Source organism: Miniopterus schreibersii, assembly GCF_964146895.1.
Source record: "Miniopterus schreibersii genome assembly, chromosome: 6".
Taxonomy (NCBI): Eukaryota; Metazoa; Chordata; class Mammalia; order Chiroptera; family Miniopteridae; genus Miniopterus; species Miniopterus schreibersii.
Window position 1 is genome coordinate 77,369,756 of NC_138107.1, and position 26,592 is coordinate 77,396,347.

Consider the following 26,592-nt stretch of genomic DNA (forward strand, 5'->3'; position numbering starts at 1 on the left):
ACTTTTTCCTTTGGTGTTCTGCCCTATGCATTCACAGCTATGCCAAGGCCTAAACAATGTCCCTCGCATCATGTCACATAATATAAATCCAAGGATTTTAATTGTTATCAAAAAAGGTACTGGGTTTTGCTCCCTTTCATTCTATCTCGGGGCTGATGGACCAGCAGAAGGTTCAGGATATGAGATCTCTTGATAGCATACCAGGGCTGTGACTGCACATTCCAGAGCCTCATGCCAAAGTGGAAGAAAGCATTCCTCTTATCACATGCTAGTTATAAAGTAAATAGATCTCCCTTCCAATTCTCTGTACACTTGAGCTGAATCTATACGTCCAAGGCTGCTGGCCAGGCTGGCTGGCTGCTTTGCTCTGATTCTAGCTCTCTCTCTGTCTCACAAATCTCCCTCCCTATCCGGATCTGTTCTCTTCCTAGATTTGGATAGTGAATGTTGAGAAAGAGAGGGATAATGGAACTTTCCCTCGTAGACTGGAGCCCATTGAGCTCCCACCCAGAGTGGTGATGACTAAAATAATATTAATCTTTAGTATATGTAAAGCACATAGTACCTACCACAGAGTGGGCACTATGTTGATTTTATTAACCCACTCCAATGTGGCTTTAGCAAAACCTTTGCTGATGTCACGAATGATTTCTGTTTCACCGAAGTCATTGAAAGCTTTGTAGTCTTCTCCTCAATGCTCATTTCAGCAGTTTCGAAACTGAAACATCCCCCTTCCTGAATCTCTCTCTCTTCTGACTTAGATGACATATTGATCTCTGTGTTTCCCTCCCAGTTTTCAAAATTGACCCTCTCTGCATCATTTGCCCTCTCCCGAAACTCAGGGTTGGAGCTTTATGGAGCTCAGCCCTAGGACTTCTTTTTTATTTATTAATTTTTAAATTTTATTGTGGTCAGAATGCTTAACTTGAGATCTACCCTCTTAAGCTAGGCCTTCTTCCTTTACTACCTTCTCTCCCTAGGTAAACCCATTCACTCTTGTTTGCCACCACTTCTATCCCAGATCTATAGTTCAGAGCTCTCCCAGTATCTACTCACAAGACTCTCACTCTTAGCAACTGCAAACCAAACTCATGCAGTACCTGCTTTCCCAGTCGCACCCTCAACCTGTATCCCTCCAGCATTGCCGGCCCCCCAGTTGTTCAGGCCAGAAATCTATGAGACATCTTCAACCCCTCTCTCTCAGGTCATTCCTCATTTCTGGCTTTCATACCTCCAAAGTACTTTAGAGAATTCTTACACTTTGCCCCCTCTCTACTGCCAACACCATGGCCCCCGCTTCATTTACCTCACTCGTGAACCACCGAGTAGAACTGGCATCCGCCCACCCACCACCACCCCTGTCTGCTCACAGGACCTTGGGTGACCTTTTAAAAACGCATGTGATCATACTACTCCCTTGACCAGAGAGTATGGATCACTTCCCAGTGCTTCTAGGGGTAAAGTCCAATAATCCTTCACATGGCTTATAGGGGCAGGGGACCCTGCCTCACCTGAGCCTGCCCACCTCTCTACTTTCATCTCCTTCCCTCTTTGCTCACTAGCTCCAGCCACAGACACTTTCTCTCTGATTGTCAAGAGCAATACGTTCTTTCCAACTTCAAAGCTTTCATCTTCTCCATACAACCACTCAACCCTCCCTCTCCCCTAGTTATTAATCCACGATTATTAATCCGAGTTATTAATCCAGATCTTACTCATCCTTCAGGTCTCCGCTTCTGTGTCTCTTTCTCAGGGAGGCCTTCCCTGATTCCCAAGACTTGGATCAGCCTCTCTGGGGCACACTACTCTAATCCCCACCCCCATCATTTCCATCTAGGGAGTTTAAAAAAAACACAACAGTTGTTTTTATGTAGTTATTTGGTTAATTTTTTTTCAAAGTCTGCCACCCAGATTTCCTCCCCTCACTACCCAGAGCAAGAATATGATGAACAATTGAAATGCTCTTAAGAAAAATAAAAAGAGCTTCCTTGTCTACAGTTTTCTAAGAGTTAATACAAACACATTTTCTTTAGACATTACCTCAATCAAAGTGTCAGAGAAAATATTCTTAAGATAGAATGCTTAATTGTGACAGTATGTGAGTTTTAATTGCGAACAGAGAAAGTAGGGAAATTTTTTTTAACTATATATATACCCCTACCTTCCACTTAGCTCAATTGTAACCATATAAAGTGTTTACAATATTTCTACCATTTATTTCTCTAATACTGAATTTCAACTTTATTGTCTCTTCTCCCACCTGCCTGATTCATTTAAATTGCCCACTGAACCTGATAGACTTGTGGGAAGTCCTTTGCCAAAGTGGCATCCTCCGTGGGAGATGAACTCATACAGGAAATAAAAACATTTCAAATAGAGAAAGATTCATTTATTAGCCAAATTATAGTCTCCTCACTTTCCCGAGTGAGCCTTCAAGTCACCTTTGAGTGTATGCGAGCACGTTGAAGGCTCAGAACATATTCTCTGGTAGCTCCATGGGAGGGATTTAAGGTGACCTGAGCCCTGCCCTGTCTCACCTTCAGCAGACGATTTCCACAGCCTACAATAACTGGGAGGAAAAGAGTGCCTTCCCCAGCAGTGCTGGGATCCTAGGAAGCACAAAATAAAAGCCAATTGAAAATAAACAATTTAGATGAGGAAATATCTGCCCGAGATTTGATTCCTCACTAGTGAAAGTAAATTTACAGCCAAAAAGACCTTTTGTTTGAGATAAAATGGAAATGGGGGGAAAAATGTACTCTAAATTACACATGCAAAACTCTGACTTTATACATTTAAGTAGACCCATTTCCATAATAATTTACAAAGTAAGAGAAGGAGCCAGCTTGGTTATTATACAGAGCATTTTGACTCTCCCATAATATGAAAGAACTGGGTTCATGTTGACTCAGAACAAAGCTCATTAACTCTCTCAAACAAGTGTTGAGTCCCTACCATGTGTTGGGGTTTGTGCTAGGTGCAGGGGGTAAACGATGTTGGAAGCTTCAGCTTTGCCCTCAAGGAGCTGACAGTCTATTGAAGAATAAGAGAAATAATAAAGCAATGACCATAGAGTTGATAAGAGTTATTAATAATAGGAGAAATACAGGGGAATCCGAGAGCCCAGATGAGCATTCCCTGACTCAGACTTACAGGGCCATGGGAGGCTTCCCAGAGGAAGTGACCTGGAAGCTAGCCCTTGGGAGGTGAGTAAGATTAGCTATATGAAGGCTGGATAAGAGTGTTGCAGGCAGAGAAAAAGTACGGCCTCGGGCCAAGAGAGAGAAAATCACAGGCAGCCAAAGAAGTTTAGTGCACCTGGAGCCTTCGACATTCTGCCCTCTCCAATCACTACCATCTAGATTCTACCTCTACTCTCCCCACCAGAGCTGCTTTTATCCACCTTTCCATAACATCTGACTTTGAGCTAGCTTTCTGTTTGGGTGGGTGGGTGGTTGATGGTGGTTGGTTGGTCGATTGCCCGTTTCCTATGATGCTGGGCTCTCCCCTGCTGCTCCTCCTTAGAGTCCTTGGTAGGTGCCATTCGTGGACTCATTCCCTGATGCATAAATCTCCATAGTGAACTTTCTTACTCTGCCACCCACCCACTTTCCACTTCTTGGCCGGAGAGTTTCTTTTAAAATGTAAATCTGGTCATGCCAATCCTCCTACTGAAAACTCTTCCATAGTGTGGTGTTTTTTTCCAATTTGGGGTTTGTTTTTTTCTTCTTTGGTAGACTTTTTTTTTTCTTTATACAATGGCATATCCTTGGGCTGTGATATTCTCACATGACATTAGAAAAACAAGATGTGTAAGTCATCCTTAAAAGCTGAGAATTACATACAAAAATCTCATGTAAATGAAAACAATGCATAAATTTACAGGTACAAATAAATCATTCTGAGACTGTAGTGAGTAATTTAGCCCCATGATGTCTTGCTGGAAAAACATTGGGTAAGAAAGAAAATGGAGTCAGAAGGCTTGGATTACTTGTTTTCTAGCTCTGTGGGAAACTGCAAGAAAGGAGTGACAATTCATTCATAAATTCATGCCAGCCTCTAGAGAAATCCAGGAATTGTCATTAGTACTCTATTCAGATCTGATCAAGCCCTGGAGGAGTGAACAGCTCACAAGAAATTGTCATTCAGACAAAGAGCGATCACATTAGGCCAAGTTCCTTCCATAAACACAATACCTTTAGTCTCCCTTTGTCACACAAAATGCCCAACTAAATGTATTAAACTTTAAATCAAAAGTATATACAGAAATTTATAAAATGTATTATAAAAAATAGCCAACTTGATTACAATGTGGAATAATGCTATTTGCCTGCCTATCAGACAAGGATCGGTGTCTTTTTAAAAAGGCATATTCCAGGTGGATGATTCTAACATAAGATGTATACCTCTGCCGGCGTAAACTTGTTCTTGTGAACTAACTTGTACAGACAGTTAGTTCAGTGTATTTGCCAGCAGTCCATTTGAAAGTATTCACCGTGGCCAACAGACAGGGTAAGCTTATCAGTATCCTCTTACTAATCCACACTGGCTGGAAGGTCAAGAAAGTAGCTAGACACCGTACTTGCACTGGAAGGAGTGATCATCTTAATTTTCATTGTGGTTGGTTCCAAGGCTATGACATCTCTTTGTTCTAAAGTCAGTAACACCGGGATACTCGGTAATACTTCGAGACCAGATGGTACATATTGTGCTGGCGCATCGGTCCTTTCCAATATAAGCATCACATCGTATGGTTGAACTGGAAGCCTTCTCATGAATGCCATGATTCCATGCCTAAGAAGGATGACTAGAAAAAGCTTCTGAATCTAAGACCCTCTTCCAGAGAGCCTCACCTGACATCAGGGCCTCAGTTCTCTTCTCCAGGGAGCACAGTTAGAAGCGATAGCTCCTGATGGACATCTGTGATAGTGTGGTGGCACTTCTCCTTGACATCATGTATCATTTCCTTCTCAGCTGTGATAGTGAAGCTGTAACATCTTTTTTCTCACAATCTTTAACAATATTTTCCAAGTCTCAGCCAGCTGAGTCCAGAGATAAGATAGCATAGAGCAGGTATAACCCTCATAGGTGAGCATTGTGTAGGTGACATCATGACCCAAGTCTCTGTACCCACAGTGTATGACCAGAGGCACACAGGGACAGCATGACCAGAATAGCAGCATGTGTGACTGGGCTGCTGGAGATGTCACACAGGACCTGTAACGAGTGTTCTTGAAGTTCAAAGGAGCTTCACTAAGGAGAACATGGGGTTTCCCAGGAGCAACAGGAATCGCTGCAGAAGGTGTGATGCCTGATTCCCCATCTCACCCAGTAGGAATCATACTCAGTAGCACCGCAGATGCATCTCTTGTTCTGGGTTCACCATCCATGTGGTTCTCCTGCCCCACACATACCACGACATTGGTTGTCTTGGCCAATGAATAAATGAGGGCAACCAGACACAGTTGTTATTGTCCCCAACAGAGAAACCTTTGTTCATGTCTGAGCCAGTGTTGAGGGAAAGAACAGTGATTCTTGATTCTTCTTGATACTTATATTTGTTTGTATTTCCGAACAAATTCTCCACCGAAGTTGAAAAGAATCTTTCGGACATATTAGCTTTTCAATTCTACCATTTTCTTTCTTTTGTCCACATTTGGTGTTCCGTTCTTGAATGAAGGCTTCTAGAACAAAACTGGAAAGTGACAGGAGGCTATTTACTCAGGTGGACACAGGCAGAGAAAATAGGATTCTAGCCAGGATTTCAAACGTAACCTAGCATTAGACATAGCCTCTTAATTGGCATTGGAGAGAGTGAAAGTGCTTTTTCAAAAGAAAGAAAACCACTGCTGGTGTGCTCCCTCATTACCATCAATTTTGTTAACTCGGTTTTTAGTTCTTTTTGTTAACTCGATTAAAATGTTGGCTGTGCACATTCCCCAAAATTATTAAATTATGGAAAATCAGGATTTTAATAATATTGTGTTAATAGGAATATCACCTGAACTTGATCAAATAAATTCTTTAAAACATTTAGCTGTATAAAATACAGCTACATTTAAAACATCGCATGCTCTAAGCCTTTGAATGAATTTTCTTTGAGGAAGGCACTGTGTAGAGGAAGGAGTACCTCACACATACAAATTAACTGAGTTTGGTCTATTGAAATGTAGCAGGCAACGACCCAGCTTTTTAGTTTGCTTTTAATAGTTTACTTCTAAGCGTATGCATCTTTAAACTGACTATTTTGCTTGTTTTTATAAGAGACAGATAATGGGAGATGGTCTTAAATTGACTCTTGCTTTGCAATCCAAAATATAACTCAATGCAAGATCCCCTGTGCTTATCTAATAATGAGGTTGGACAAGAATAATGCTGCCTCGGATTGCAATGTTCAAGGCGTTCATTAAAGTTAATAATCAGTGCTCTTGCATAGAAGCATTATGCCTAACATTGATCGGCCCTTTGTTGTGTGGGGTTTGCTTGCATTCAAGTAGCAAGGAGCTCACCACAAAGGCCATCAGGTAGGTTTCCATGGTAGCGGTTCTCCTTTTGTTATTTCCATTGGTAACACAGACAGTATCCAAATATTCACCGTGTCACTGCTTAATGAAAAGAAATTGAATGTTGGCAATGCCAGCATAGTCAGGAAGCTGGTCGTTGGGTGCGACACTAAGGGAGGGCATGCTGGCTACTCAGGTTTTCTTTCAAGCAGCTTTCCACCTAGTGAGACTAGTGTCCCTTTGATCTTATTACATTATGTCCTATTAATGACCTTCAGTGGTCTCGTATTATTGCTCCAGGGACTGGTAGAACTGAATGATGAATAGAATTATTTCATCAGTGCTGAATCTTACAAAAGACAGGTTTGTGATCATACACTAGTAAGAGTGTAGTATGAAACTATGGAGGAAAAAAATTAATTTTTCAAGATAGTGAGGATAACATTGAGGAACAAAAATAGCTTTGGATTTTTGTTGTTTGTGTATGTGTTCATTTTTCCTAGTGACGCCACACCTGGATTTGCTCATTGCCTTTGTTGTCTAAAATAAATGCATTCTCAGGGTGGAATGGGTCGTTGGGGAGAAAAAAGGACATCTGTAATATTTTAAACAAAAATTAAAAAAAATAATAATAAAATAAAATAAATGCATTCTGGTAAGTGTCACTTCCCCTTGCTCGTGAGTGGATTATTTGAGCCCCTTAGCAGCACAGGGGAGCTTTATTAGGTAGCCTGTCTTGTTCTAACAGAGATCACCAGAGAAGTCAACTGGTGCTCAGTCATTCAAATAAAGAGAACAATTTATTTACTAAGGCTTAGCATCTGTTCTTCTGTTCAGTCCTGCCAAAAACATTGTTTCTGCCACTTAGGAGAAAGTAAAATGTAACTCTTAATTTAATTTACTTTTCCCTTTCCTGAAGGCTAAATCTGAAAATGTTTATGAACTGGTAGGACTTTAGTGCTTTGGTTTTAGCTGCTTTAATTTATGAAATTTTCCCAGGGCATTGTATGACCTGCCCTTATAGTGTTAGTCTTCATTATATACCTTCATGCATGCAGGCATGTAATTTCTGCCGTGTATAACACATATTTTAAAATACTTTAAAAAAGAAAACCTCCATGAGATGGAGAACATAAATTAATAAGGAATTAAATACGAATTTGGACAGTGAGGTAGAAATGGAAAGAACCCAGGATTGAGATGGAAGAGATTTAAATTGAATCAAGGGCTAAAGGTTTCAAGTTTGAAGTTGTTGGGGAGCAACCATTCACCTTTCAGGTGGGGTGGATAATAGGCAGACTGTGGGTTTTCTCAATGGACAGACAAGAATAAGATCAGAACAAAGGCAGGAATTCAAGGTCAGCAGGACCAGAAACTGGGGAGGAGGGAGTTACTGATCAAGATTAGGGGATACAGTGGAGAACTGTGAGTGGGAAGGAGTAGAGGCAGAGCTCCAAGAGCCAGCCTGATGGAATCCTGCACTGCTTCCAGAAACCTGACAGTGAACCAGACACTCTTCTGGAAGAAGGAAGGCATTCAATTGTTTCTGCAGTGTGCAAAGCACTACTGTTTTCCCATTTTAAAAATCAGCAAAACCCAACATATTTTCCTCTGTCTAATGGATATAAAGTTTGAAATATTACCCTGCATTTTGAATGCAGTCACCAGTGTTGAGGTAGAAATACTCTTTACTTTTTATTCTAAACCGTCTTCTTTATGGACTTGCCTTTTTTCACTGACTTATTTGTATTGCAAATATATACAGTATTCACCATATATTTGCTGTGCTAGCTGATAGGGACTCAAATATGAGTGAGAACAATGGTGAAAAGCCAAGAAAAACCCTTGTGTTTCTGGCAAGGAGAATGCAAAATATTTTGAAATATACCCAGAGCATTCTCAACAACAAAAGCCTTCTTTAAAGGGGAAAAGACTTTACCAGAGCCTTATAGACCCAAAGGAAGGGCAATTGCCCAACTCTAGCCCCCTCTAGCTTTCCTTTCTCACAGATCAGGAACACAGGCCCACTAAAAGGCTAACATTTAACCATATTATTATAGAACAAATCCCCATCAAACAATGAACATTTCAGAACAAATAAAATCATAGAAAACTGGATGCTTTCTCTTTAAGACTGGGAACAAGGCAAGGATGTCCCCTCTCACCATTCCTATTTAACATGGTACAGGAAGTCCTAGTTAGTGCAATCAGACAAGAAAATAAAGTAAAAGGTATATGTAGATTAAGATGAAAGAATAAAACTGTCTTTGTTCACAGATGTCATGTAGACAACCCCAAATAATTTACAAGAACACTCCTGGAATTAACTAGCCACTGGATACAAGGTTAATATGCAAAAATCAATTGCCTTGCTATATATTAGCAATAAACAACTGGTGTTTGTAATTGAAAACAACACCATTTACAATAGCACCAAAAAATGAAATACTAAGATATAAATCTAACAAAATATGTATAAAATCTATATGCAAAAACTGTAAAACTGATTAAAGAAATATATGTAAATAAGTGGATAGACAGTCTATGTTCATGGATAAGAAGACCCAACATTGTTAAGATGTCATTTCTTACCGGCTTGATCTATGGATTTCACACAAGCCTAATTAAAATCTCAGCAAATTATTTTGTGGATATTGACAAATTGATTATAAAATTTATGCTGAAAGGCGAAAGACACAGAATAGCCAGCTCAATATTGAAGAAGAAAAGAAATTGAGGAACTGACACTACCTGACTTCAAGATTTACTATAAAGCTCCAGTAATCAAGACACTGTGGTCTACGCAAAAGAATAAACACAAAGAACAGAATAGAGAGCCCAGAAATAGATTCACGTAAATATAGTCAAGTGATATTTAACTAAGGAGGAAAGGCAATTTAATGAAGAAAGGATATCTTTCCAACAAATGGTGCTGGAACAATTGGAAGTCTGTATGAAAAAAACTGAATCTAGACACAGACCTTACACCTTTCACAAAAATTAACTCAAAATATGTCATAAACTAAATGTAAAGCTCAATACTATAAACTTCCAGAAGAAGACACAAGGAATTTTGGTCTGGCAGAGCTTTTAGATACAACACAAAAAGCGTAAGGAAAAAAATACTGAAAACTCACTTAGGCCCCCAAAATATGATATAACTGTATTTGGTGGATAAAAAAATAGGGGAAAAATAGGGGAGAGGCTGTAAGAGGGCTGAACCCTCATCTTTCATATTTGGAAGTCTTAAGATATCATCTAAAATTGATTAATCAAGAAACAGCAATATATGGCTACTTTAAGAAATATTAATATAAAAGCTAGAAGAAACAGCTGTAATTGTTGAAGGCAGCTTCCTCTGGAGAGCAGGACAAGGCATGGGAAAGAGAAAAGAGTTGCAGTTGGGTGGGGCAGGGAGTTCCTGCTTTTTTTAATGAGCTTTCCAGAACTTTTTGATGGTTTAATTCAAATATAAATTAAAATAAAGTTGAAAAAAATGAACACTAAAACTTACCTAGAAATAAAATAGTAATTGAGTCTACCACTCCTCCCTTGCCCTAGTCAGGGCATAATACTAGGGTGTCATCTAATGTCTGTTACTGTTAGACTGGGAACGTGTCGCCAAGGCAGGGACCACATCTACTTCAGATACCGCTACCTTCATGGGTCTGACACATCCTAGGCACTGATACACATTTGTTGAATGAAAAAATAAAAGGAACATTTAGCAATTGTGGAAGCAGCACACGGAGGACAGTTGTGACAAATAATACAGAGACCGCGTCACTATAATTTGACATTGGGCACTGCCACAAAGCAGGATCTCAAGACATGTCTGGGAAGTTTGTTGTTTATTAAAGAAGGCTGGCAATTAAAGAGAGGCTGGTAGTCCAAGCAGGTCACAGTCAAGGAAGATGTAATCATGGCAGGGGTAAGCAGAACATTGTAATCCTAAAAATAAGAATCTACTAGAAGGAGAAGCACACAATGTGCTAGAGAAACACTACAGATCACTTTTGAAAAATATGGAAATTATGATTTCTGTTGTGGGATTTGGGATGTCCTCCCTCTCCCTCCTTCCAGCACTAGCAGATTGAATGCATGGGTTTCTCACTACCCAAGCCAGCCCTGATGATTGTCTGGGCCATGAGTCCCTCACTGACTACACTCCCCCCTTCTCTCCAGAAAGAACACATGTTCCCTACAATGTTCAATGTGTCAACTCGATGCTTGGCACTTATATGCTTTTTGAGAAGGTCCAAATGATTAAAGTTAAGCAAAACCAGTATGAATTTTATTAAGGGAAATTCAAATTGAACCCACTCCAGGGAAACATCACCATAAGACCAGGTAGGCTGTAGAAAGTGGGACTCAAAGGAAGCAAATAATTTTGAAACCAGTTGAGACATGTGCCAAGACATGTGTTGGGGAAAATGTTCTGAAGTAAATTATTGGCCTGCCTGTGTGGATAAATGACTCTGATATTTATGATTGAGAATCAGGAAGAAAACACATTCCCTCATTACCTCACTACAGGAATTCAGTCTGGGAGGCACGCACAATTTGCCTCTTTCCCCAGGGATGGGTGGAGGGCCTTGTAACCTTGAAAACATCTTTGTGTGTGAGAAGTACAGAAAAATATTATATATTTCTGCATAAGGAACAGCGGTAAAAAGGTGTTTTATTTGTTTTGTTGGCTTGTTTTTGTATCTAACCTAAGTTGATGGTGCTAAGACCTTTACATTAACTGATGAATACATCCTGGAGGTAGGCGGTTTATACCCCTTTACCAAAGGGGAGACCAAGGCTTAAGAAATTAAATAATATCCAAGATGACCTACTACTATGCAGATGAGCTGGAAGTTGATCCAAAGTATAGTGACGTATCTACATAAAAGGACTGGCTACATAATTTGTGGGGTCCAGTGCAAAATAAAATGTGGAGCCCCTTGTTCAAAAACTATTAAGAATTTCAAGATGGTGACAGCAGAGCATTAAACCAAGTGCGGAGCCCTTCTGAGCACAGGGCCACAAGTGACGTCCTGGGATGCACACCCTAAAGCCAGCCTGATACCTAGATACATCCCAGGCTCTGTAAATTTGGGTGAGCTCCAATGAGAACATTGGAAAGACTTCGGTCAATCTTAAATTATGATTATGCCTTAAAAGATCAAAGAATACTCCATTGAACCCACAGTAAGTGAAGGATCATATAATTTTATCTGCAACTTCTAAAAGTAACTCTGTAATTGAGCCAGAGGATATTTCCACACTGCTTCAGATGGGACCCCTCCATTTGGTATTTGCCTGTGAGTTGACGCGTTAATTCTCTAGCACTGTCACACACATCACCAAGGAGAACTTTCTGAATGCCATTTCCAGAGCCCTGTTTTCATCATATTCCCTGGGACGTACAGTCTTTTCAGTGGCAACCTTGGCAGCCCCTCTGCACCGATACCCCTCAAGGGTGCATCTTTGCATCCCCACTGTTGCTTGCCACACCTGGCACAAAGTGGGGCTCAAGAAATGTTTTTGAATAAATGAATGAGTATATGAGTTCCAGAAAACTCCAGCAGAATTCTCAGTTTTCAAAAATGTAACAAGGACCAGTCTTCATGCAATCAGTACTCAGGAAATGGTCCAAGGGGCCTATAGAATGGCCCTAAAATGAGACGATTAGTTCTACAGAGAGGGCCAGATCTAAAGTCAGCATTTGAGCCAAAAGTGAAATGCCCTTGAAAAGTCCTTCAGGAGCATCAGGTTGGAGGTGCCATGGGAGGCACACAGAGACCCACTGAGTGAGAAGCTGATGTACATCCCTTATCTCACTCCACCGTTGAGGAACATGCTCATTGCCTGGCAAACAGTGTAGTAAATTCCAGGAGGCTGAATGCGTACATGGTATGATTATTTCTTAAGAGGTCATTCAGTGCCTTCTCTGAAGGAAGTGTTCATTACTTTACCCCTGCAGCCATGCAGTGGTTTTCCTCTCCTCAGGGGAAGTTTTAAAATCTAATCTCTGAGTTTTATAAGAGACTCAGCCTTGTATTAAAACTTTACCAAAACTCACTTATCTTGCATCTTGCAACATTTCTATATTTCACACATTTTTCATAATGAGCATAAATTACTTTTAGAGTCTTGGGGAAAAAAGAAAAATTCACGCAGATTTTACACTTGGATTATTTTTGGTTCTGAGCACATTAAAAGCCATCCAGAGCCCTGTTCGCATCCATCGTATCTCAGTCTTCAGAGCGTGAGAGGAGCCTGACATACACGCTAAGAGCTACCCTGCTGAGGTACATATCCCTGCTTCTCCACTTATTGAACCTCCTTGGGCCTCAGTGATCTCATCTATAAGATGGTACTACTATAAAACTGTTCCCAAATATAAAACATTGAGCACAGTGCCTGTCACTAAGAATTCAGTATCATTAGCTATTAGCTGTTACTGCATTGAGTCTGTGTTCTTTTTTGTCTTGTGACCTAATAGCCTAGCTGCCAAATAGCCTAGCTCCATACCAAAATATGAATAATAAGAGCAGTTTTTAAATCCTCTTTAAAATAAACTCATCTTAAGAGCCGAAAGGTCATCAGTAGTAAGATAGGTACATGTGTCTATCCAGGATAAATAAGGGTGACAGAGCCAGAAGAGGGAGGGACGCTATGCCTCCTTCACTACAGCTCCTCGAGGGCTCCAGGGACCTCCACAACTCGTGAATTATGTGATAGGATGACATTTGGCCATATGGTGTAAAGAGCTACTGAGCTTGACAAGGTCAATTTTTCTTTACTATTTATCATTCATACCCATTCAGCATCCAAAATAGATTTGAATGATACATATACCACTTGGAACCAGAAGAATATCTTGCTTCTCCTTTGTAGGTGGAATGTCCATTTTCTAATTCTTCTCAGTTCTCAGAGTTACTGTGCTAATAAATGTGGTCTGGGGTACCCTTGAACCTCTCATTCGTTGGCTTCAAGACACTACACTTTTCTGTCTTCCTTCCATGTCACTAGCTCACATTTTTTGTTTCCTTTATAGCCTTGTCCTCCTCAAACTATCTCTTAAGTCTTTATTTTTTTAGGGCTCCCTCATGGACTCACTTTATTCATACTTTATACTCTACCTGGGTGATCTCCATCTGTTTTGGTGGCTTCAACCACCATCGTTCTGCCAGTGAACCCAATATCTGTGTTGCCACGTTAGCCCTTTCTCTACAGTTCGAACCCATGTAACTGCCTTCAGGATATCTCCACTTGGATATCTTACAGATACCTCAAACCCAGCATGTCCAAACTGAATTCTCCATCCCCTCAAACCAGCTCCCTTACAGCATTCCCCATCTCAGGAAATGGCAGCCTTCTCCACCCACGAAATCAAGCCAGGAATCTATGATTAATCCTTAGCTCATCTCAGTTCCCTAACTGCCTAAGTCCATCAGTCACCAGGTTGTCTCAGTTCTCTTTCCTAAATCAATGCCTTTCAAATTTAATTTACTGTGAATAAAAAAATAAATAAACTTCTTTTGCATAACGACCCATCCAGCATGCATGTGTATGTGTGTACACACACACACACACACACACACACACGTGAAACAGAGTTTCACAAAACCATTTTTATCATCATTATATGCAAGGCCTTCTGATATTTTCTATTATGTTTTCTCCTATTCTTACTTTTTTTAATGTTAATAACCAGTAGGTTACTGGCAAATGTTTAACAACCAGCTCTTCTGCAGGTAAGGGGTGGGGGGAGCCCAATGGATAGCATTTGACAGTCCTTGGTGTAAGTACTCCCACCATGGCTGAATTTAAGCTGCCAACCAAGCAGCTTGCAAACATCCTAAAGATTCAATAACCCACTCTCCTGACCATCTGATACGTTTCACATTTATTTATTTGAGGAAGACCTCAAAGCCTTCCTGATGTCAACACCAGGACAGAGTCTACATTTCTTACCATGTCTTAAAAAGCCACCCACAGTGTGGTGTCTGCCTGCCCCTGGTGCTCTCTCACCCTTGAATTCAATAAAATGTTTTCTTCTTGAATATCTGGAAGCTCTCACTTGTTTTCAGGTCTTTGGACATACAATTCCATTTGGCTAGAACGTTCTTGTCTCCCATCTTTGTTCAGTTAACTCTTACTCCTCCTATCACAGCATAAATGCAACTTTATTCATTTATTCTTTCTCCCACTATGTGATAGGCATTGTGGTAAGTGCTGAGGATACAATGAGAAATAAAAATAGATACAGGTCTTCACCTCACAAAATTTAGATACTCTAGAGGAGGAGAAATATTATTCAAATAAATATGTCATTCAAATTTAAGTACTAATAAAAAGCAAAGCTTTAAAAGTAAAAGAAATTTATGGTTCTGAAAGAGTTTATAAAATCAGATCTAATATAATAGGTCAGAAAAAAGTTCTAAGTAATGACTGGTTCGTTATAATAGTTGAGCTAAGATATAAAGGAGAAATATAATTTAATGAGTCTAAGGGGTAGGTAACTAACAGCAGAGACAGAAAAAAAAGGAGGGTATGTGAAAATCCACATGGCAGGAAGGAACATGACAAAATCAAGGAACCGAGTGAAAACCAGTGTAACAAAAGGAGGTAGAATACGGAGGGACGAAACAGGCAGTAGCCACTCTACAAAGAGCAGTCTAGACTTTGTTAAAAATGTGGATCTTTAACAACAACAAAAACACAAAAAAAGGCAATGGGAGCCATAGACAAGTTTGAGGCAGGGATATAATGTATTCAGATTTCTGGTTTGAAAAGACCCTCTGGCAGCTGAGAGGATGGATGGGTAGGAGACAAAAGTCCATACGGAGACAAATTAGAAACTAGGACAGTACTCTAGACAGAGATAGATGATGGCAACACAAATTAAGATGCTGATGATGGAGATGGAAAAAATAAACATTGCAAAGATGGGTGAGATAACCTTGACGGGACAAAGTAATGGATTGAAAATGTGTGATGAAAGAGAGGGAGGTACCAAGATGACTCTCCGTGTGAGTTGCAAAACTGGATGGAAGTAGAACCATTTGCAGAGATACGGAGTACGAGGGGAGGACCAGGTTGGAGGGACACAAGCATGACGCTGGCTGCAGATATGTCAAGACGGGGGCATCTTTATGACGCGCAAGACGAGATGTGATGACTGTTTTGGAACAGAGGAGGGATCTGGACTGGGACATAAGTTTGTGAAATATCCACATATAGGTAGTAGACATGGAGCAGTGACATAAATAAAAGCCATCAACTGAGAATGCATAATATATGCATAACCTTAAGGACATTCAGCACCTAATGGTTTGGTAGTGAAGGTGAACTTACAAAAAGATCCAAGAAGAACAGCACCAGAGGTAAGAGGAAAACCAGGAGAACTTGATGTCAAAGAGCCAGTATGTTTTGGTGGCGTATCAGGAACAGAAACCAGATTATTGTGGGTGGGGAATGAGCACCAAGTCGAGGTCTGGAGTCAATGAGTAAAGACTCACTGGAGAAGTTTGCCCTTGAAATGGAGAGCTAGCAGTCTTTGTAAAGTGGATGGGAAAAGCTTTGTTGTGCTTTAATGAAAGTCATTTGAGCATATTTATCAGCTATGAAAAAATTGATTTGAAAGGGAGTTGAATACACAAAAGAAAGAAACACTGATGGTAAGTGTAAAGTTCCCCCGAAAAAAGCAGGAAATGGTCCCTGAGCACCCATGACATCCTACACTGAACCTTTTCTTAATTCTGACTACACTAGTCATTTCCTTTTTAATATCTGTATTCCTCATTAGACTGTACTGCATGAGGACAAGAATCACCTTTGTCTCATTTACTTCTGTATCCCTGGTGTGCATCACAGTACTCAGATAGGAGGCATTAATAAATGTCATTTTTAATTGCATGTTAAACTGAATCACGTTGGAGGTACATTTTATAAAATAGAACATCCCAGAAGTCTTATGACACTATAACATGGGCATATATATGTATGCACACATGCACACATACACACACACACACCATGGGTATCAATGTTTGAGGCTAAAATTAAAATTGGTATCATTACATTAAGCAGAAGCTATTTGGGCATTGAGATAAGAGAGCCTTAGATTGAGAGAGAAATTGAAAGTCAACCAAGAACCAAGAACTCTCCAGAAATAGATGAGCAAGTCTGTGAGTCATTTTTGTGCAGAAAATTGAATGCTGATCATATCAAGGAAATGATCAGTGAAAGCACAACCTGTTGGGACAAGCGGATGCACCATTCACAACAATCCAGGTGAAACCCCACATAACAGGACTTCTGTATCTGAGATGGCTTGATGACCTACTAAGTCAAGAAAACTTTTAAAAGAAAACCTTCACTTCAATTTTGGAGGCCTATAATGATAAATGCCTCATATAGGGAAGTAAGTTGATGCAGCAAAAAATAAAAAATAAATAAATAAATAAATAAATAAATAAATAAATAAATAAATAAATAAGATGTTTATTCCTTTCCCAGCTTTGCCATTTTTCTAGACAAGTTCTATAGTCCACTCTCAGTTTCTTTATCTGTGAAATGGGGATGATTTACCTCATTGGGTGCAACTGATACTAGAGATAGACATTTAGGAGTCATCTACAAATAGATGGGATGTGGTTGTGTAGAGAGAAGATTAAAAAGATCGTATGACGATATTTAGACGACAGTTTCACATCCCGGCCCAGAGCCCTTCAAGAGTCAGAAAAGACATGGAGAAACTGAAGAACTGCCAGATCGGAGGAGAGTAAGAGGTCCTGACCACAAAATACAACAGGGGATCCTAGACCAGATAAAGGACATTAATGGGGAAATGGAAATTCCAAATAAAATCTGTGGTTTAGCTACTAGTATTGTACCAATGTTAACTGCTTTGTTTTAGTCAGTGTACCAGGATTATACAATATGTTAACATGCAGGGAAGGGCATGCAGCAAGGGCATCCTGGAACTCTTTATACCGTATTTGCAACTCTTCTGTGAGTCTAAAAGTATTTCAGAGTAAAGAGTGAAAGAAAACAAACAACAACATTTCCCAGTAGCTCGGGAGTGTCAGAGGTAAACCTGTGTCTGGCGTTGCTGAGGAATGGCTGGAGTGGGGGGGATGTTGGTAATATCGCGGCTCTGAAATCTGACATGAGAATAAGTCCCGTCTTTGTCTCCGTTGTAATTCCATTGCAGGGTGTGTTGGGTGCATCATGTAACTGGGATGTGGGTGTACCCTTTCCTGGAACACATTGGCCCAGGAGCCAGAATCATCTTCTTTGGATCTACCACCATCTTAATGAACTTTTTGTACCTGCTGGGAGAAGTTCTGAACAGCTATATCTGGGATACACAGAGAAGTAAGTATTGTTTAGGGGAGCATAAAATAAGAGAAGTGTGGTCTTAAAAAGTGTGTGCAGAGACCGAAGGAACATTCCACTGCAGCACAGGATCGCTTGGGAAGAGTTACTCTTTTATAACAATGTTAATTTAAGAGCTCCTGGCAGTTACCTGAAAGGTTCGTTATGCTCTCTGTCTTATTAGCTAGTAAAATATCTAAATCTAAGAGAAAAGCAGGTCTATAAAATTTTATAGGAAGAAATGTTGTGTTAACAGAAAAAAATTTAGGGAGTTCACTCTGATTAATAAAATACTGCCTTAGCTAAAGGACCCCCAGCTAACTAGATAATCAAATGTAACCAGCCTTGATAAAAGCCACCCAGATCTCCACTTTTTAAGTCATCCTTTGCATGGTGCGGTAGCCTCAGAGACATCACCACATTCTCCTAGACATCTAAGCAGCACAGAGGGCCCAGGCCACTGTGATGCACCAGTGACTGTCACGTTCAAGGGCTGAAAGTGGCAGAGAAGTCCGGGCACTAAAGGATAATACTTCATTGCTGTAAAAACTGTGTTAACCTACAATTTGATTTCTCTTTTGTTTCTATGTGTGGCAGAGCCCCCATCTTGGCAAGGCACGTAATCTTACCCAAGCTGTGCACAACCTGTCCAAAGTGTATGTAACACAGCATAAGAATGGGAGGGTGGAGAGAGCAGCAGCACGGATATGTAGCGACTCGAGGCCTGCATGAAAATACATCCAAAGGCAAGATGGCTTGGGAAGTTTAGAGAGCTCTGGGCATCTCCGAAACAATCACGACATTCTAGACATCACCAGAAAATGATGTGTTCCACAAACATCGAGTACCCTGCTCTGTGCCAGACGCTATGCCAGGAACATGACCTAATTAGACAAATAAAACAGTCATTGCATGGGTATTGAATCCGACTTCTTTTGTGCGTGGATCTTCTAAGGTGGCATGTGTCAAAGTGTTAGCCGATGTTAAATGGCCCAGAGGAAAGTGAGGACTTCTTTTCTCAGCAGCTGGCTTGATTTTAATAAGTGGTCTATTAGGAAAAGTGTCAAAAATTTTTATTCTGTTCAGGCCACAGCTTGAGGGACCAGAAATTAATCTTTTAATAATTTTCCTTTCTGTTCAATGGGAATATGTAATCTTTTTCTACTAATTGGCTTATAAAAGTATTTAGTTAACTTTCAAAATGTATTAAAAATAAAATGTAAACCTTCTTAGCTTTTTGAGAGAAAGGCCATTATTTCAATTTAAGCTAATACTGCATGTCCAATATCTGTTACTCAGGAAGTGTTTATGACCACCCATTTCCCCTCCGTCGGCTTGATTCCGACAGTCATTGGCCGTTATTCTACTTCTAAGAGAAGATGAACTGAAAACCAGGAGAGAACAAAAATCCAACCAAGATTAATATAATACTGCCTTTAGGAGCTTTGAGTGAGACGTTATAAATGAATAGTGGAACCAAGGATTTTGTTCAGTCATCTGTTCAATTCAGTGTGTGCCATTCTCCTCAGCAACTTGAGTTAAAGTTGACTAACATTTTGTAACTCACGTCAGGTATAGAGATTAATTTTATCTGCATGGGACTATCTAGTTAATTCCATGGCGACAGATGTTTTGTGCCAAGCGGTCATCGTTTTCATATCTGAGAGGGATCACAGACTGATGGCCTCCTCCAAATCTTATCTATCAAAAATTTTTGTTAGGCCTATATAGTGAGACTTTGGAACCAACATTTGGAACCAACATTTCAAAATTGGGAGATTACACATAAAGGCCAGATTTTTTATCTTCTCAAATGTTTTCAGATCTGGCAACACTAACCCCACTGTTCTCTTCTGGCAACAGTGGTTTGGCATGGAGTGTCAGTTGCCCCCTTTAAATGGCCATTTAATTTCCCCTGGTCCTCACCTGCCCACTTTGCTGTAGGTAGTTGAATTTGAAACTGCAGATGAAACGCAGTGTGTGTCCTATGTGTGTGTGTGTGATGTCAGAATGAACTGAATACAGTCGAGTACACTATTATAATCCTGAGTACATTTACTACACCCCAAATAAAATTCCCCCAAGAAGAAGGAATACCACATTTCAGCCCCCTTCTTTTTATCCATAATGAGTTTTAAAGGCTCAACTTCCTCCACTTGCTCACATTATGTTGGCCTCAACTACAAGATGAAATTACATTATTACAGACTCTTAACACTAAAATGGAGATTAGGAATCATCTAAGCCACCCCTTTCCTTTTATTGAGACAACTGAGGCCCAGAAATCTTAATTAACCCACCAAAAAAGGTGGTTGCAGATTCAACAGCTTCTGACAGATGTCCAATCCAGTGTTATTTCTAGTGAACCATCAGAATGTCACCATTCGAAAATCAGACATGTGAGAATTCAGAAAGTTCGCCCAGAGCCATGGACCTAGCTTATAAAATAACAAAACAGATCAACCTCATATATACTATGAAAAAAGTCCTTAAAATTGGCTAAATTAGTAGGTAATAATTTACTCTTTTAAAAAGAAAGTAACTCCATGTGGCTTTGTGCATATTGTATTAGTTGGCTAGGGCTGCTACAATGAAGTACTACAAACTGGAAGACTTTAACAATAGAAATGTCAGGTCTCACAGTTCTGGATTCCCTAAGTCCAACATCAAGATGTTGGGGGGTTGGTTCCTTCTGAGGCCTGCGAGGGAGGTAACGTCCCAGGCCTCTCCTTGGCTTGTAGATGGCCATCTTCATGTTGACATGGCATTCTCACTTCTGTATGAGGCTGTCTCTCAATTTTTTCTTTATAAAGACATCAGTCATATTTGATTAGGGCCCACCCTAGACACTTCATTTTAACTTGGTAAAGAAACTATCTCCAAATCCACTCACATTCTAAAGTATTGGGAGTTAGTTTGGGGAGACACAACTTAGCCCATAACACTCTGCCTTCTGCCCCCCCGCCCAAATTCATATCCTTTATTCATGCAAAATCATTCCCACAGCCTCCAAAGTCTTTCCAGGCTCAACTCTTAAGTCCAAAATCTCACCTTAAATAGTATCTAAATCACACATGAGTCAAAGTGGAGGTATCATCCTGAAGCAAAATTGCTCTCCAGTTGCAAACCTGTGAAACCAGACAGAAAGTTATCTGCTTCCAAAATGCAATGGCTGGACAAGCATAGAATATACGTTTCCTTTCCAAAAGAAAGAAATCACAGGGTAAAAAAGGGTCATAGTTCCTAACCAAGTCGAAAAGCTAGCAGGGCAAATTCCATTCGATTTTAAGGCTTGAGAATAATCCTCTTTGGCTGAATGTTCTGTCCTCAGGACTCACCAGGAGGGCGCTGTGGCCCTGCATCCTTAGCCCTGGGCAGGAGCCCTACCCTCTGGAGCCAAGAAGGATCCAACCCCTGAAATGCCTGTGGAGTCATTGCTCGTTCATTTCATCCTGTCCCTTTTGGTCTGTGCTAGCAGTGTTTCTGCTGGTACAAAATTCTCAAAACCCTTTTGGCTTCCCATGTAATTCATGGGGGTTTAGATCATCAAAGGGTCCCCCACAGGTCATTCCTGGCTCTGCTGAGATGATTAATTGGATCCACAGGTCACCTGCTTAATCTCTTTAGTGAACAGTTGCTCAGCCACATCCTTGGCCTTCTCTCACACTCTAAGGTCCTGGGGATTAGGAAGGACTTCAACCAATGAATTTGCTGGGGGACACAATTCAACCTACAACAGCTGAAATATTTTTGTACTTTAAGAATTTATTCCAATTCCAATGTGTCTGGCTGGGGTGACAAGTCTTATTAAAGTCAAACTTCATACAACCAGAAATGAAGGTTTCTGAGGGTGAAAGGTTGGGGTGAGGGCGTAAAAAGCAGACAGAAGGACAGAGGAGGCCAGAGCCAGGCCTATATGAGAGAAACGTCCACCTTTCTTCTCCCCAAGCTGCCCATCCAGCTCACGTCCCCCACTGGCCCAGCCTCCGCTTCAGCCCCTGTCCCAGCCTTGGGGAATCACAGGTGACTGGACATCTCGGGGTCAATCAGCTCTTCCTGCATGTCCCCGAAAGCACCTCCTGCCTCAGCTCTAACAGGTCTCTTTCTGCTATTTGTGTGGAAATTATTCCTCTGGTTCTTCCAAATATTATTTATAGCCATCCAGTTTTTTCCCTCCACCCCCCCAAGCTGCCAAACGAATGTAGGTGGGGAGCGATTTTCCCTGTCTGGGTCAGTGAACACCCCCTGTTCTCCACCCCTGCTTTTGAAGATTCCACTCTTGCTGCCAAGTCAACCCATCTGCAGGAAAACACTTAGGAGGAAACAGACTTGAAAAAGAAAAGCAAGCCGTTAGCTCCTGATAGCTTCTCTACGGGGACGAACGTGGGATGAAGTGCGGACCCGAGCCACGTGCGTTGTTTGAACGGAATCTGTGATGTTTCTGTGCCTTTGCCTTGGTTACCCAACAGCTAAGGCATCGCCTGCCTCCTCCCCCCTCAACCCTGTTCCTCCTCCCTGTAGATGTCCTGACTTCTTGATTGGAAATTTTCCTTAATATGATTCTGAAAATTACTTTGGAAAAAGTGTTACAGATCTCTGCCAGTTCCTTAGTCATGAAAACCAAATCTAAAAGAATGTCTGAGGACACCTGTTCAGAGCATGTTCTCCACATTCCGCCACCACCACCCTGGCCCCACAAAACACACACTAGGAGCTGGTGGAGGGGGGGTCTCTCCTAATGAAGCCCTAGCATGGCGACCCTCTGCAGTTAGGCTTTGTGATTTTTTATATTGTGAAGCTCCATATTTTGTTCTGCTTTCCCAAGCGTCCAGCCTGCTGAGGCCTCCTCTATATTTACTGTTTATTAATTGATGCAGTAAAGATTAATTGAGCTCCTACTATGAAAAGGACACTGTGTTATGTGTAGGGCTATAATCTGGACTAAAACAGTTAAGAGCTCTGCCCTCAGAGAGCTTGTAGTTTACAAAAGAATACCAGCAAAGCCTTCAAGGCAACAATTTTTGTTCCAGCAAAAATTCTCTAAGAACTTAGTATCAGAAGAAAAACCTTTAGCTAGAAAAAAAAGAAGTGAGCATTGGCCAGATTTAACTTTAATTAAAGAGAATGACTTGGATATTTTCGTCTCCAGGAAAATGAAGCATCATTAGCTGTTCACTACAAACAACAGTCAGAGGTCTTACTGGTCCATATGAGTCTCTCTGGAAGAAAACCATAGTCTACCAAGCTTGTGTTGACGAGAGGGAGAACTTGAGTTTAAATACAGATGGGTATGAAAATAAGCAGTTCTTGTGGCTAATGAGCTCTCTGTGAGCTTAGAAATATATATATTTCTTGACTTTTGACAACCCAGAGTCCTTGCATTGGGAAGGAACAGGAAAAAAAATCAAAATGAAGAAGGTCTGTTTGAAACTCATCTGTCGCACACCTACTATCATAAGATGCTGGTTACGAAGCAGACTGGTTGGGGCTTCTGTGCAAACTCAGTGAGTCAGGAACTAACTTGAGTCCCTCGCTCTCAGAAGCTGCAAGAACTGGGTGTGTCCCAAAGATGTTAGGTCCTGATTTGGAGGAAAAGGGTGGGGAGAGAGGTCACCAAGGAAGTTTCTGGAGAGAGCTGTAAATGACTTTTCTTCTCAGTTGATGGAAAGAGGTGGGTGCAGGAGAGTGGATGAGAAGTGTAGAGAGAAGAGAGATGGGATTTTTTTCAGCAGCTTGGCTAGGCTGCTCATAGTTTAATCTGATGTTCAACTTTGCCTATGTTTTAGGTATGGAAGAAGAGAAAGAGAAGCCTAAATTGGAATGAGATCGAAGTCTACATGGAAGAGATGCACTGAGCCACCATTGAAGACTCATTACCCCCGGGGCACTGGCAGTACAGGTAGAGGAAGCCTTGAAGCAGGTGATAGAATTGCCTCCACCTCTTGGCCCTAGAGGGAGGACACCTTCTATAGAAAAATGTACTACATAAGAATAGAGTACAGTTGTTTCCAAAATAACTCCCCCTCGTTGTTTGTTAAAGAACTCTTTCCAAATTCACGATTGATGATAACATCTTTTTTCCCCCTCTTCTAGTTTTTAAAACTAAAATTGGTCACTGGATTTTAATTTGTGCAATTGTGATACCATTAAGAATAAAATTCTATTGTTTCTTGTTGAGAAATTTGTGAGAATCAAAGGAGCAGGTGTGGAGTAAGGCATTCACGGATTCGTCCTACAGTGGCTGGACTAATGGACCTGGGCCACAGGGTTTAGTCTGGAGGAAATGTTGTGGATGGTCCCTATGGCAATAATGTCAATGTTGCCGCAAACAGGCAATGTTAGTAAAAAGTACATCAATTTAGTTAAATACTTGGATGTTTTTGTATATCATGGGTTAATCTTCTGAAACTTTTCTTAAATGCAAACTATAACTTTAATAAAGACTAAGCAACCCCTAGTCTGATGTCTGCATGGTACATCTCAAACCCTAATAACATTGCTGTCTCCTTTCTTACTTTGTTTCTACTTACCTGTTGAAAGTGGGTTTACTGAACCTGGTTCTTATAATTTGCTGATTGTAAAAATGTGTATCTTTTTGATAAATCAAAAAATATATATATTATGGAAAAAAGTTAATTTATAAAGTGTTTGACCATAATTATTTTTAAATAATACTTATGCAGAATATGTAATAGAAAATACATAAAAATAAACCTTAGAGAAATATGATGAAGGAACTAATAAAAATCAACGTAGAAATTATGTAAGGCAGCAAGAAAATAACAGTGGAATTAATAAATTGTTTTTATAGTATCTCATCTGTTCAAATAGCATTAAAATATGCAAACTACTGATAAGTTAACTGAAAAGAATGACAGAGAGAAAGGCAAATATAAACACAGATGTGAAGCAAATTTTTAACTATAAAAATATATTTTATAGCTCTATGGCAATAAACTCTTAGGACCCAGTGAAATGCACAGTTTTCAAGGAAAATGAATATAGTAAGAATTAGAAAGCTGGAATGAACTTATATTCATAGAAGATATTTTTTAATGTTCAATTAACTATCTCCAAAAGAGGAGTTGGATCCAGAGTGTTTTATAAGCAAGTTCTTGAAAACTTTCAAGTAACAATTCTCATGTTATTTAAATAGTTCCAAAATTACAGAGTGATGAAACACTTCCCCGTTTATTTTCCAAAGTTAATATAACCCTCAAAACAAAGCCAACATAACAGAAAAAAATTTCACTTGCTTTAACTAAAACGCTAGCAACATCAACCCAGAAGTACACAAATAATTTTTTCAAAACTAAATAAGGTTTATTCTAAAAATTCAAGGATGGCTTAATACTAGGGACTTTAGGTGTGATTAAGTTAAGAATTCTGAGATGTCGGGTTTACACTAGATCATCCTTCTAAGAGGGAGGCAAGAAGGTTCACAATGGAAAAAAAAAAGTGACAATGATACCAGAGGTTGAAGTGGTACAAGGAAGGGGCTACAGCCAAAGAATTTGTGTAGACCCTAGAAACTCAAAAAAACAAGGAAATGGATTCTCACCTGGAGCCTCAAAAGTAATTCTACCCTATTGACACCTTGATTTTAGGACTTAACCTCCAGAGCTGTGAGGTAATAAATTTGAGTTTTAAGCCACTAAGTTTGTAGTAATACAAACAAACTGATACATATGTTATCATTAAGCGTTTTTACATATTTATGTAGGCTATTCTTGTGTTATGCTAAAAAACAAAACAAAACAAAATGAGTAACAGCCACATGGTAATATCCAAAATTCGTATTTGTGACTTTCTAATACTTGAATGACTGACACTGTTGTCCCTCGTTAAGTCAAATCAATTATCCAGTGTTGACAAGCTGATCCAAGTCATTCAAACTCATCTTGTCTCATCTGACTTAGTGAAATGGAAGTGCTGAGGATCACTGATGAAGTCCCCATGGAAACACTCAAAACATTTGGATGCTTTCATGCCTACTCATCAACTAAGCAACGGAAATTTTTGAGGCAGATGACCCTAATTTCAAGTACAATTCAAAGGATTTTGGAGTAATGACAAACGCCTTTGCTTGTTATAGAGAGATTTTCCAGGAAGAGAGATAGGCATCTTATGTCCAACTTTATGGAAAATATATTATTTAATGCCTCGGTCGAAACAATCCATGCAGTAAAAGTCTCTTGGGAATTTTGCAAGCGTGTAAAATCAAACACAACATAAAAGACTTTTAAATGCTATGTCTGGTTTTATGTGTATGCACAAGCATATTCGTAAGTTCGATTGAAATAATCTCAACATAGATGTGTACAAGAGTGAAATTCATTCATTTTCAAGCATCACTAAATGTTCTGGGCTCTCAACCCTGCATCATGCCCAGGCCAGGCATGTTATTTCTTCATCCCCTTCAGGTCTAATATTTATTCTTGCGCTTTTGGAAATCTAAACTGTCAAAACTCCCTCTCCTTTCTCTCTCTTCTTTGTGCCTGGGGAAGCTGGGGAACGACCTATGCTCACATAGGAAATGGCCTCAGAGCTGGAGAATCCCTTCTCTGCCTCTTAGTCCAACACAGAGGTGCTGGAATCGAGTGCTGGCCCTGGGTTTTGAAGGGGATGAAATTGTTAGCTCTTTAGGGAGCTCCCCAAGGTCACACCCTTGCACAGTTCCCCTGTCCTCTTTTCCCCTATTACCAAGGCAACA

General features: G+C 40.2%; 1 protein-coding gene across 4 annotated transcripts in view; it reads left to right on the plus strand.

The window, feature by feature from the left end:
• AIG1 (androgen induced 1) overlaps nt 1-26,130 on the plus strand; it is a 163,647-nt gene extending 137,517 nt beyond the window's left edge. The window contains exons 5-6 of one of the 4 annotated variants that reach the window (XM_081140360.1): nt 17,716-17,879; nt 23,666-26,130. In XM_081140360.1, coding sequence (XP_080996486.1) covers nt 17,716-17,879; nt 23,666-23,703 — 202 coding nt within the window. In that variant the 3' untranslated portion in view covers nt 23,704-26,130. Of the gene's footprint in view, nt 1-17,715; nt 17,880-18,476; nt 19,111-23,665 lie in introns of those variants that run through there. The other 3 variants (XM_081140357.1, XM_081140358.1, XM_081140359.1) reach the window with 3 other exon arrangements.
• Nucleotides 26,131-26,592: the final 462 nt, after the last annotated feature.